At 39.9% G+C, this 13082-nt stretch overlaps 3 protein-coding genes across 4 annotated transcripts in view; all 3 read right to left on the reverse strand.

Annotated features, from left to right (window-relative positions):
* Positions 1-13082, reverse strand: part of LOC104091667 (glucan endo-1,3-beta-glucosidase 8-like) — a 152093-nt gene that overhangs the window by 11501 nt on the left and 127510 nt on the right. The gene's annotated exons all lie outside the window — the stretch shown is intronic.
* Positions 148-960, reverse strand: LOC117275626 (uncharacterized). The gene is made up of 2 exons (XM_033654931.1): positions 545-960; positions 148-418 (listed from the first exon to the last, which is right to left on the reverse strand). Exons 1-2 carry the CDS (start codon positions 958-960, stop codon positions 148-150), a joined length of 687 nt encoding a protein of 228 aa, XP_033510822.1.
* The window catches only part of LOC104091664 (uncharacterized), a 45485-nt gene continuing 37535 nt past the window's right edge, over positions 5133-13082 (reverse strand). For both annotated transcript variants that reach the window (XM_070175220.1, XM_009597045.4), the window contains 7 exons: positions 9208-9324; positions 8858-8979; positions 8047-8779; positions 7262-7516; positions 6857-7039; positions 6333-6674; positions 5133-6176 (listed from right to left, as the gene is read on the reverse strand). In XM_070175220.1, coding sequence (XP_070031321.1) covers positions 5427-6176; positions 6333-6674; positions 6857-7039; positions 7262-7516; positions 8047-8779; positions 8858-8979; positions 9208-9324 — 2502 coding nt within the window. In that variant the 3' untranslated portion in view covers positions 5133-5426. The remainder of the gene's footprint in view (positions 6177-6332; positions 6675-6856; positions 7040-7261; positions 7517-8046; positions 8780-8857; positions 8980-9207; positions 9325-13082) is intronic.

Genomic DNA, 13082 nt, shown 5'->3' on the forward strand with positions numbered 1-13082 from the left:
TTCTTTGTCCTTTCCCCCCATGCCACAAAACACTTACTGATGTATGATTCAGGTTAGCTTTAAGCCTTTCTGCTGTAACTCAATAGTGTGGATCCTCTTTTTTTTTTTTTGGTAAACTGAATAATTATATAAATATAACAAAAATAGTTACACCATTGTTTGAGAGCCACTACTCTCGTGAGTTGCATTGTCATTGTTTTGCATTACAATGGGATTTGCCCTGATGTTACGTACAAAAACAGTTCCTAGGATCTCTGCCCACAGAGCCTTGTTTACAAACACCGGAGGAACTGCCAAAACTTCTGTCCTACCAAACAACTTCCTTGCTGCTCCTTCCGTTGCAAGGAGGTCCGCCACCTGATTCAGCTCTCTGAAATTATGTTCCAGTGTTGGATTCCACAGTTGCTCCATCAATGACCTGCATTAAAAAATAATAGAGATATAGTGGAGGTTTCCCTCATTTAGCATCCTTACAACTTGTTTAGAATTAGTGCAGATTTGTAGAGGTGTGAAGTTGTAGTCAAGGGCTATTTTGAGGCCCTGCCAAAGTGCATGGAGTTCAGCCTCTATACTGGTGGTATATGGTAAGCCCCTTATGTATCCTAGCACCCAGTCACCCATGTTGTTCTTGAAGACACCCCCAACCCCTCCTACTCTTATTTTATGGCAAGCAGCCCCATCAGTGTTTAGCTCATAGGAGCCATTTGGTGGAGGCTCCCATTTAATGTGAATTGCAGTGCTTTCCCCTTTGTCCATGTGGTAGACAACTATGTGATAGTATTCAGTAGCTCTAGCAATGGTTTGTTTAACAGGGGTGAGGTTCTTCTTTTTGTCGAAAACATTATTATTTCTTGTGAGCCATAGGCTCCAAAAGCAGAAAGGTAGAAGGGATTTCCGATCAATAGCATCATTGAAGCACATGTTCTTGACCTTGTGCCATGTTTCCTCCCAGTGAACCATTGAAAACACAAGGTGTGGATGACAAACCTGGTTTGTACACTCCTGTGTTAGGGCCAGCCAGAATGTTTTTGCATTGATGCATTCAAAGAAGATGTGGTTTATGTCTTCCACTTCAGAGGAGTAGAAATAGCATATTGGGCTTACATTTAAGCCTATGTTGTTTAGGTACTTAGTAGTGGGAAGTCTGTTGTGTTGCATCATCCAAGTGAATTTTTTTTATCTTATTAGGGACTTTTAGCATCCAAATCCAGCCAAATGAGTCCTTTTGGCTAATACTAGGGTTTAGCTCAGAACTAATGAGGTTGTAGGTTGGTTTAGAGCTAAAAAGCCCATTTTCATTGAGGTTCCAGATAACTTTATCCTCAGAGTTGCTAGAAACAGGGATGGAGGTGGAGTGTATAACACTATTAATGTCCATGGGGATGGGGTAGTGGACATCATCAAGGTTCCATTCCCCACTGTGGATGATGGAGCTTATCTTTAGAGTGAAGTAAGAGTTATGCCAAGGCCCATGGAGGATTGAGTTAAGGGGTTGCATATTGGGGATCCAGTTGTCGATAAAGAAGTTGACTCTATCCCCTGTATGGACAACCCATCTAGAGGCCTTAATACAAACCCTCCAACCTTCTTGAATGCATTGCCAAGTCCTAGTCTTAGGTTTAGCTCTAACCTGGTTACCAATACAGTGCTTCTCCATCAAGACCCTAGCCCACATTGTGTTTGTGCTCTGGTATAATCTCCAAGCTAGACTAGTCAGGCTGGCTTTGTTTTTCATGTGGGCTTTCCATGCAAATAATGATTAGGTAGGGGGAGATGGGGTCACCCTGCCTGATTCCTCTAGTAGGGTTGAAAGGCTCAGTTTGGCTCCCATTGACTAGAATGGATATGGAGCTAGAAGAGATACAGGAAATGATCATATTGATCAATTTAGGTGGAAACTTGAAGAACATTAGGGAGTCCCTAATAAAGGACCATTCAAGTTTGTCAAAGGCTTTCTCTAAGTCTATCTTTAGGACCATGTTAGCATTCTTGCCTTTCATCTTTTGGAAATGGGTGATGTATTCCTGAACAATTATGGCATTATTAGCAGCGCTCCTGTTAGATAGGAAACTGGCTTGTGTGAGCCCAATTATGGTCTGGAGTAAGGGCTTTATCCTATTCACTATGATCTTAGTGACAAGCTTGTACATTGTGTTGCACAGTCCAATTGGTCTAAAGCTCTTAAGCATAGTAGCATTTTGGCATTTAGGGATCAAGCATAAGAGAGTCCTATTAACTTCAGGGGGAATGGTTGAAGTGGTGAATACCTTCTGACAAAAGTTGGTGACTTGGGTAGATAGGATGTTCCAGTATTTTTGGTAGAAGAAAGGGTGCAGCCCATCAGGCCCACGTGCCTTAAAAGGTTTGAAACAGTCCATGGCCTTCTTGATTTCAAAGTACCTAAGAGGTTGATCAAGGGATGCTCTCATGCTATCAGTAAGGACTAGAGGAGTGTCCTCGCAACAGTTGTTTTTGTAGGTAGATGAGGCATGGGATGTGGTGAAAAGGTTTGCAAAGTAGCCTCTGGTGGTTTCTTTGATGAGGTGGGGGTCTTTGATTTGATTACCTACTTCATCTGTTAAGCTTAGGATCCTATTTCTCCTTCTTCTGTTAATGGTAGTGGTGTGAAAGAATCTAGTGGTGGCAGATCCTTCACACAATCAGCTAATTCTGGATTTGAACTTCCAAAAATCCTCCTCATTCTTAAGGATAGTTGAGAACTCTGCTTAGAGGTTAGATTCTAAGTCATGGAGGTAGGTGCCAAAAGGATAGGCATTAGATTTTTAGATGCCATTAAGCCTAGCCAAAATGTGTTTCTTTTTATGGAAGATGTTTCCAAAGACATGTCTATTCCAGGTAGTCACATTAGCTTTAAAGGTGTTTGTGTCACCCAAAAGATCATTTGTGGAGTGGAAGCCTTTTTGAACAATGGAGGAGAATTCAGGGTGACTGCACCACATAGAATCGAATCTAAAGGGCCTTCTATGATCATTGTACTGTTGACTAGTAATGGTGAAGAGTAATGGGCAGTGGTCAGAGTGGGTCCTTGAGAGATGGGTTACTGTTGATTCAGGGTATGACTCAATCCAGTCATCACTAGCAAAACACCTATCCAGCCTTTCTAGGATAAAGTCTTGCCTGTTAGTGTATATTTTATTAGACCAAGTATATTTTGAGCCCTTGAAGTCTAGGTCAACTAGTCTACATTGGTTCAAACAGTTCCAAAAACGATTACTTCTACTATTATTAATGATGTTGCCCCCAAATTTATCTCTGGCTTTTAGGACTTCATTGAAGTCTCCTCATACAAGCCAACTACCTTTATAAACAGAGGCCATGCCCTCAAGGGACTGCCATAATCTTATTCTATCATGAATGTGACTACTAGCATAAATAGCAGAGAATAGTCATTTAGAGTCATCAGGGATCACCTTAACCATGACATGCACACCCTGGGGTGTGGTACAGACTTCCTCTAGCTTCACTAGGTCATCCTTCCACATAACAGCAATACCCCTAGATTGCCCTATGGCAGGGGATTGAAACTGGGTTGTGAACTGGAGCTTTGCAGTCAGGTGTGTATGGTCATCCATTCTTGTCTCAAGGAGAACAAAATCAGCATGGTTGTGCAGCTTGACCATGGAGGCACAGTGCCTGCGGAACTCAGCACTGTTGGCTTCCATCGCATTTCATATTATGAAGTTCATCAGTAAAGGATTTTGAGATGGGGCTTTCCTTTTGAGGCCCTTCCCCTTTCCCACAGGGGTCGCTTTCACTCTTCCCAGTACAGGGCTTAGGGCCACTACCGAGTTCCCTAAGTTTAGAGATGAGAGAACTTGGAGATTTAGTTTGCAACTTGTGAGTTTTCAGGGGCAGAGAGCAATAAGCATTTCTCCGGACGGCTCTTTGAACTCGATCTCCTAAGCTTCTTGCATGAGGAGTACTCTTGTTTTGGGGACTCCTAATTTTTTCAGGATCTGCGTTGGACTCCTTGAGGTACACTAGGGTCTGGTTCTTCTCTTTGATTAGTTGGTCCATTGCCGTGGACTGAGTCATTGTTGGGGGAATCGACTGATTTACCCGCGGCCACATGGTAAAGGCAGGTGATGGGAGTGGTGTGTTCACGTCCATGAGTGAAAAAAGGGCATTGTTTGACAGAGTTGTCCTATCAGGTTGTTGAGCTCCTCTAGTGACGGTTGTTGTGTGCCCATGTATTGGGATTGGAGGAGGGTAGACAACCATAGCTGGTGGCCGAAGTTTGGCAGGCCTTGGTGAAGAAGGTGGGTCGCTAGCCGTGCAAGATAGCGTTGGTGTTGGATGGTGAGGATATTGAGACTGGTCCAACCATCATTTGTAGTGACTAGCCCTGCAGTGCCATCTCCCAGCCAAGATTCCGGCATCAAGTCCGGTGGTAGTAGGAGGGTTGACATCGTTAGGGGAGTGATGTTCTGTTGGTTGCTGGGGTTGTTTGGGTTCGCCATTGAGAGGAGTTTTCTTGGGTAGACCGCCAATTATGCTTGAAAATAGAGGCATCTCTTCAGTTGCCTGGTTATAATTTGTTTGGAGGTTGTTAGAATTCGCGCTGGGACGTTTGAGATCTTTGCTCGATCTTGAAGGACTGACACTCAATGTCACTTCACAACTGAGATGGTGTGGTTGATTTTTTCCCAGGCAATTGATTGCCTCTATTGAAAGAGGCGCAGTTGGAAAGGGTGTGGGTATGGTTGGAGTGCGGGTTTGGGATAGACCTGGGCTGGGTCGCTGACGGTGAGAGGTGACCCACATTATCAAACTTTTGTGGGTTTGTCAGAATATAATTACCCAAATCGGGAGGCCTTCTGACTTGGAGTGATTACTTGATTTTTTTATTTTTTTTGTTGGGGGGGGGGGGGGGGGGGGCATTTGCTAAGATTTGGGTGGGCTAGTGTGGATCCTCTCAATCCTCCATTTAGAACCCAAAAAGAAGTCACATGAATAATTTTTTCTCATATGTTTATATATGTGCATGTGCATGTGCAAGTGAATATACAAATATACTTTTTCTCCCTTAACGGTTTAGTAGTCGTAAATTCTTGCTGTAAATTGAACTCTTGCTTATGCTAGGTCAAATAAACTAGAAGGAGAGCACAAAATAAAGAAATTCCACCCACTTACATTGCATATCCACAAAAGAATATTGTACAACAATATACATGTACTCTAATATACATTCCTTAAACAACAAAACTGCACTCTGTTCACCCGGCCTCAGTTCAGTTGGAAAGAATATGGGTAAATGAACAAATAAAATGATGCCAAAAATTGCAGATCATCAACTCATCAGACCTACACCACCTATTTTGTGTCTTCATGAATTTATGCTGCTTCCTACTAAAGCTAAACTTGGAGGACAAAAATTCAAAACTGATATAGTACATGTTCGAGGCTTACATCAGTGGAAGGTAACCTCCACCATGACCTTTCCTCAGGACAAGAGGTCCAGCATTTTCAGGGATTTTATCAAATGCTCTATTGCATGCATCAACCACATCGACAAAACCAGTTGCGATGGTAGCCAGTTGGTATCGCAACCTCAAGTCCCTAGTCCTTCTCAACAAACATCTAAATGATCTCCCGAGATACTTTGCCCATTCAGCTGGGAGCCCTCCCCCTGTCAACCACACGGAAAACTGGGATTGATCTCCTCTTGCAGCCACTTCAGCCCTATAAAATCTAGCAAGTTCGAGAAGCATCGAGGGTTGAAGGGGGAGCACAGCAACAAATTCAGCCACAAACTGTTCAACGAGCTCTGGTCTGAGCATTTGATTCCAAAGTACTAGGGCCCATTCACCTGGCTGGTTAAGGCCATAAGCTTCAGCAACAATTAGTGCTTCTTGGAAACGGGATTGTTCGACCAGTGCCCGCCTTGCATTAGTTTCAGACAGATTGAGAAAGTGTAAGTCTGGCATCCGAATCTGTAGAGAGAGAAGTGATGCCTGTGCACAAGCTTGGCGTGTTTTGTTGCCAGCATCAATTGATGAGTAAACTTCAGCAGCTTCAATGAAGTACCGCATGGAAGCCAAGAGCTCATCAGTCTGATCCTTGTCAGATCGGAGGGACCACTCCTTACTTGATTGCTCTGCTCGTGACTCCAAAAGAGAAGCCGTCTCATGCTTCATATCAAAATGGCTATAAACCTACAGGGAAATAGAGAGATGCACGTTATTTACTCTCTAAAAGATGCATATATTTCTGCTTTGAGGAAATGAAAACAGTTTTCGGGAGAAAAAGCAGAACGGGTTAAAGTGGGAGGATGAAGCATCTATTTGACATGAAAATGAAAAAGTACTAACGATGGCAAACGCATCAAGATCATTGGGATTAAATTGCTTGAGTAATGTGAGAACAGCCATTCTGAATCCTCTTACTGCCTCGGCAGTGCCAGCGTTGGCATCGATAGCAGCTGAAAACTTCTGAAGAAGAAGATCGAGCTGACCATTTTCAATAAGGATACCAAGAATGAAATTAAGTGCATGGAAGTTCCCCACTCCAGTTATCAGGCGAGCTAAACATGGAAAATCACCCTCAGATACATAAGCCTCCACCTTTTTGAATGCAAGATCTACAAGAACATCAACTCCATCAAGGCATGCCGAGGACTTGTAGAAGTGGTGGGACAAAATGAGAAGCTCAACCTGAACAAATTTTGCAAAGAGAGGACGTGACTTCAATTAGGGCGTAATAATTAAAAACCAAAGAGCAAAAGCTCCCACATAGCGTTACCACTTTTTTATTGAACATGCACACTAACTCAGTAAGTCCATGATTTACAGAACAGGTTTTTCATTGGTGAAGACCTAAAGGACAATACACTTACTTCACAGGCATGTGGTATTCCTTGACAAGTGGCAACTAAACGCAGTAAAGCATGGCCAATTTCTGGTTCAGAGGGGCAAAGCTCAGCCCACTTCAAGAAATCAGAAAATCTCCACAATAAAGGAGCAGGTCCCTCCTCTTTTTGAGATTCCATGTAACCTCCACGATGTGCTGCTAGCAAACCCTGTGATGATATAAAATTTATAAATAAAGAGAACATCATAGACAAACTGAACAGCATACTTTTTACATAGACACAACTTTGGTACTTTGTGTTTTGTTACTAGATCAAGTCGTAAAAGAACTAAGCAAATTTCTACAAAAGCTCAAATTTGATGTCATAATAATATTCTGGCGGAATCAGTGCCCATACTCCCAGAGGAATCAAGTTCAAAAGAGAAAGTACCTTCAAAAACGACTCAGCAAGAATTTGAGCAATACTAGCTGCAGGCATATAATGTGATTGAACTAAGAGCTTTGCTTCTTCAAAAGAGTCTTGCGCTTTTAGAGATAGCAATTGTAAGAGTTCAATAGGATGCTTTTCAAATGCTTCTGAAAATGGAATACCCAACGCATTTGCAGTCTTCACAACTGATATTATTCGCCAACAAAGGCCGCGTCCCCTACCTTCAGTTAGGAGTATTGCTAAACTCTCCAGTACCTGAAGTTAAACAAGATATTAATTCTTTTCATTCTTTTCTTGCAAAGAATCAAGGATATAAGAGACAAATCAAAAGATGAAAGCTAATGGAAGTGTCAAAGTGGAAGAATCTTGATCATAAATAGCAACACAAGCCAAGTCTAGACATCTTTCATGTTGGTAGAGCACCAGTTGACAGAATGTCTTATTTAACGTTACTAATTGTAAGAAGATATAAAGTTGACGACCACATGATCTTCCTCTATCCTCCTCTTTTCCCTTTTCTCCCTCCACCCACCTCCTTACGCCTCCATCCACTGAGCCCTCCAGTTCTCTCATTGGAAATAAATGCACTTCCAGCTCTGGAACTTCAGAGCAATTGTCCGAAAGCTAACACAGGAAACTAAATGCCGAAGTACCGGATAATAGTCAGAACAGTAAATGCAGAAATGATTCAGGAGAGATGGATATGAAGGACAGTCAAACATTTTTGTGTCAACCTAAAGAGGGCTAGACCAAAAGAAAAATAGGAGATAAAACCAACTGACTACCTGGAGAGCATCAAACACGTGTTGATTAGGGAAAAGATGGTATGACTGCATAACAGAACGAAGTTCACCATCGAGCACCAATATCGATACTTTGTTGTTTGGGGTGGCAATTGCAGCAAGCTTTAGGGCAGCATCCACAAGTTTGAATTCAGATGGTATGCAGCCTGGAGATAATTTATGTTGAAGCTGTCGGGAAGCCGCAATTTGTCCAAATTCCAGCAGTGAAAGAACAGCTCGTTCTAGCTCCGCAGGTCTAACTCTTTCCTCCCACTTCGAGAAAGTTGCTTCTATTTTAAGGTTTTCATCTGGTATCTGTGAATCCTCCTTTATATTAAAACTAATGGAGCTAGTTTCAGGCTCGTTACTTCTGTCCATTGGATCAGCTAAAGACTTTCTTGAGGGTACAAAGCCTTTGGCTCTCCTTTTCACTTTTGCACCGCCAAATATGGCAGCTGAAGAGCTAGAATCTGACATCTGAGTGGTCTTGAGATGTGACTGGTTACTTTCCTTTGTATCATTCCTCTCCCCAGACTTGATTCTCACTGAATTAATGTGGTTATCCATTTTAGTAATAATGCTTGCAGTTCGGTCAATAATGCTTGAGCCCTTGCCACTTGCAGGTTCACGACTAGAAAGGGTAAACTCTCCTTCGCTTTTCACTTGAGTCTCTGATTCAACCGCCAGTAGCCATGCTCTAGTTTCAATTTCTCTCAAAAGATTCAAGGGACAAACTCTGATACATTTATCCAAGAGTCATCAAGAATTATTAAAAGTGAATACGTAAAATAGGAGACCTCAGTAAAACACTTACGGGTTGCATTGAGTAATCGTCCCACTCAACCACTGCAGGGAAAGCAACAATAGTTCATGAAGCTCTCTAGCCGGGAGATCTTTTTCCGCTGCCTCTGCATGCTTGAGGAAAAATAATCCTGCCTACAGAAAAGGGTAGCAACTGAGATAAGTAAATAAAACAAGTCATAAAAGCAATCATCAGATGAAAAGGCATCCAGACAATCCAATTCTGCATTAAACTTCCCCTCCTCCCCAACCCATCCTCAACTAACAGCAAGAGAAATAACGAACAAAATTTCCATGTTTGAAAGTAAAATGAGCAGCAGAGTAGGCTGACGTCACATCTATTTCATAATGTAACTAAAGTACCTGTAATGGTGGGAAGGAATATCTAAGAAAGAGAGTCTGGCAGTGACCCCATAAAGCAACCCTTTCTTCTGGAACATCCCAAAGGAACTCCTTCCACTCTGCAACCATGGACTCAGCCTTCATACATGAAAGAAAAACACAGAGAGGAGAGAGTAAGAGGATCAGAGTGATCAAAAATTTGCAGTCATGAGTCGATTACAATGAAAAGAAGTATGCAAAAAAATAAAGGAGAATAGCAAGATGGTTAAATCTTTAGATGAGGAGAAAGTGAGAATGCACCGGAGAAAAATATATTATTGATATTAATTGTAATACAATGAACCCTATTTATAAGTACACATAATATATAACCTACTTTTATTTCATACGGGACTAGAACTAATTACATATATATTCACATAGCTATTCTAACAGAGAACAACAGATTGCAAGATAGGTAAATGCATAACATAACATAAATCACAAACAAAAAAAGGACACACCAAAGGAACAAACAATTACGTCCAAGATAGCATAGATCACATGACAACTGTCTAGATGGAGATCAACACTATCTCCAAATAGATTATAGTTCAAATATCTTAATATCAACGTTGAAGGCCATGGAAATTAAGAACATTGGGCAAAAGAGATATTCGGAAAGTAGAAATTCTGGAACAATATGATCTCATACACAGGTTCAATATATTTCTCTAAGAATTTGACTGATTAGTGCTTTACAAGTCTTCTTTCCTGTTTAAGCGGTTGATCCAGCATTCTAGTATTACAATTGCATTTATGTGGTATCAGCAGCAATTTTAACTTCCAAGTTCCACATGTGATAAAGAAAATTTGCATTTAACATTAGGGCTTAATCATAGTTTGTTAAAATAAGGAATAAGTGATCTTTTTTTGGGTCGGGTAACATTGTATTCATCACCACCAAGTTGGTACTGGCAATCAAAATATGTACAGATTACAGGGACCTTGTATCTTACAAGGAATCAAAAAAATCTACAAGTGATTCTGCGTCATCTATGTAGTTCTCTTTACACCAGAACTGATAAGACAAAAACAATTCAGCTTATAACAAATAAGTGATCTTCACAGTCGAGATAGTGCTTTTCTAATTGCCCTCCACCCCAAAGATGTTGACTTAGCCTGGCTTTGAGAAGCATACTGAACAATGATCAAACAAATATTTGATAAAAGTGTTTTTTTTAGAAGCATTTGATACAAGTGTTTTAAGTTTTCATAAAGTCATATTTTTCTGTTGGCAGTTCTTCCATATGGTAATGCCATTATGAATATCTTTAACAAAAGTCTCATTCGACTTTCTACGTCAACTAGGACTTTGGAAAATAGAGTTTGATGCTTCTTCCTAGTTTGTATAGGAGACCTTTGAAGTCTAGAAACAAGAATTTGTTATGCTTAAATTAACAAGGAAATGGCTAATAGGGAGATGCACCCTTCTCTGCAAATGCCAAGGCATTTTAGGATTGATTCCTGTGAGTAGTCATGTCCCTTTTCCACTTATTTTCCCCACAATTAAAAGCGTCAAAAACTTATTATAACACATTTCACTAGGTTAAATTTTTCAAAAATTCCACACATCTGAATGCATACATCTCTTCTTTATCAGTTAATTGAGAAATCAAATCAGTAGGCTTTACTATATTCCTGCCCAGTCAAGAGAAGCAAGCATAGGATTGGCAATATCCTTCTTAGCTGGAAATCGCTCCTTTCATCTTGAATCAATCTAGTACGACAGAAAAATCTGCTTCTGCTACTATGTGACACATTTTATTTGATAAATGACACTATTTAAGACTATTGAGTATCAGTACTTGTAAACTATCTCTGACTCAATAGCGAAAACACTTAAAAATTGAATTCCTATATCCATTCATGGATTGCACAAAGTGTGAGGTGACTTATCCCTTATGTTGCAGCCAAACCAACACCTGCCCCCCACACCGTATTAGAGAAGGGAAGAATCAGTTCCTATGCAATAGGACATCAAGGGGTAGTTAGGATCATGGACTAATTATGCAGGGATTACAATAGAGAGATTGTTATTAGGTGAATAATAATACAAGGATGGTAAACAATACTACAAGGATTGTTGCGAGGATGGCCTGCCTTTGAGGTATTTTTGTCTTCACATGCTCTATCCAGGTATTTTTATTTTTGGGTAAGATAAATAATTTATTAATTAATGGAAATCTATACAAGTCGTATTTACAAAAGTAAGATAATCTACACAAAAATATGATTCTCTGCAAAAGACACCCAACCATCTATACAAGCGAGGACCTCATGGGTATATACCAAAAAGTGACTAAACATAGAAGGACATTCCTTAAATTTACAAAATCATTTTCTATCTCTTCAAACGCTCTCCTATTACCCTCCTTCCATAAACCCACGTAAGCTAACGGGGCAACATCCCATGCCTTCCACCCTATATTACAACGGCTAAAGTCTTCTCATTCATAATACTCCACAGTCCACAATCATATGGTAGAGCTTATCCAGGTATTATTAGTACACACATTCTTAATCCACATTATGTCCTGCATAAAATAATACATAGATTGTTGCATATGTTATGCTGATATTAGTAATACAGAGTTTTATATCAGAAAATAAATTTTCACTCCCTCAATTTCATTTATATTTCGGTATTTGATTAGGTCAGAATTTTAAGATATGAGTTTGACTTATATATTATATCAGTGATGGTGAAAGAATAATGCTAAAATAATGGTTGAAAAGTGAGTTGACAAAGACAACACAAAGTTTAAAAGCTGAATAGCTAATATATGTTAATTCTTGAAAGAAGTGAAAGTTGTATAGAAATTGAATACCACAAAATTGAAAGGAGGGTTGGGCATATATGTAGAGTTTATACCTGAAACCCAAAGTCATTTTACGTATGCACAGTTTGCATTAGTAATGTAGAAATAATGCTAAAAACTGAACATCATATTAGTTTTGCAGAATTTTATGCTGAGATTATTTTATCCTAATACAGAAAACCAAACAACCCCTGAATGAACTCCAGCCAGTAAAAGAAATAATCAAGTACTACATAAAATTAATCTTTTCAGCAAGTGTCAACTTCTTAAATCTATACCAGCATATCAGGCTTTCATTTCCCTTCTCTCATTGTTCTTAGTGAATTAACTCCCTGTCCACTCTTCAAGTGATTTGTAGATAAAATGGCATAACATTTAAGAGAAGGCGCAATGCAATTTACTAACTATGTTGGCAAATACAAGCAATCTTGATCTCTTCTATTGTTATAACAAGCTAGAGGAGTTATGTTATCGAGGATCTTTAAGTTAGATGGTACAGTCCAGCTTTACAGTCCTCGCTTTAACAGTGGGACCAATGCTTCCATAAACCCTGGATGTTTTCAGATGGATAACTCAGGGACAAAATGACTGGTCAAACCACATTAAGAAAGCAATGCTACAACAAGTTACAACACCCGTTTCATAAAAAGTTCAGCAATCGGTTGATTCTAGAGGGAAGAATGCGAGAAGTATGACCAATGTACATTTGATTCACGTAACTGTTCTTTGTTACTTGAAATAGCAAAGCGCTAAGATTTGATCTTCTGTAGAACGCTATTTGGCAAGAAATATGAAAATAAATTGACACGTTGAGTTACTAATCCTGAAAGGTAAGTGATAACTCAAATATGAACTTTTTTTATTGGTACAATCTATGAATTGAAAGCCTATATAGTTCACCGACGTAACTCAGAAGAGAAAATTAGACAAAATGACACCCAAAGCTGCTATCAGCTGAGATCCTGATCTAGAAAGAAACAGAAAAAAGATTTCCAGCAAGATGCCTAGCTAATTTTGTATTGCGAAAGTAAAGAA

The sequence above is a fragment of the Nicotiana tomentosiformis genome, chromosome 5 (assembly GCF_000390325.3).
Source record: "Nicotiana tomentosiformis chromosome 5, ASM39032v3, whole genome shotgun sequence".
Taxonomy (NCBI): domain Eukaryota; kingdom Viridiplantae; phylum Streptophyta; class Magnoliopsida; order Solanales; family Solanaceae; genus Nicotiana; species Nicotiana tomentosiformis.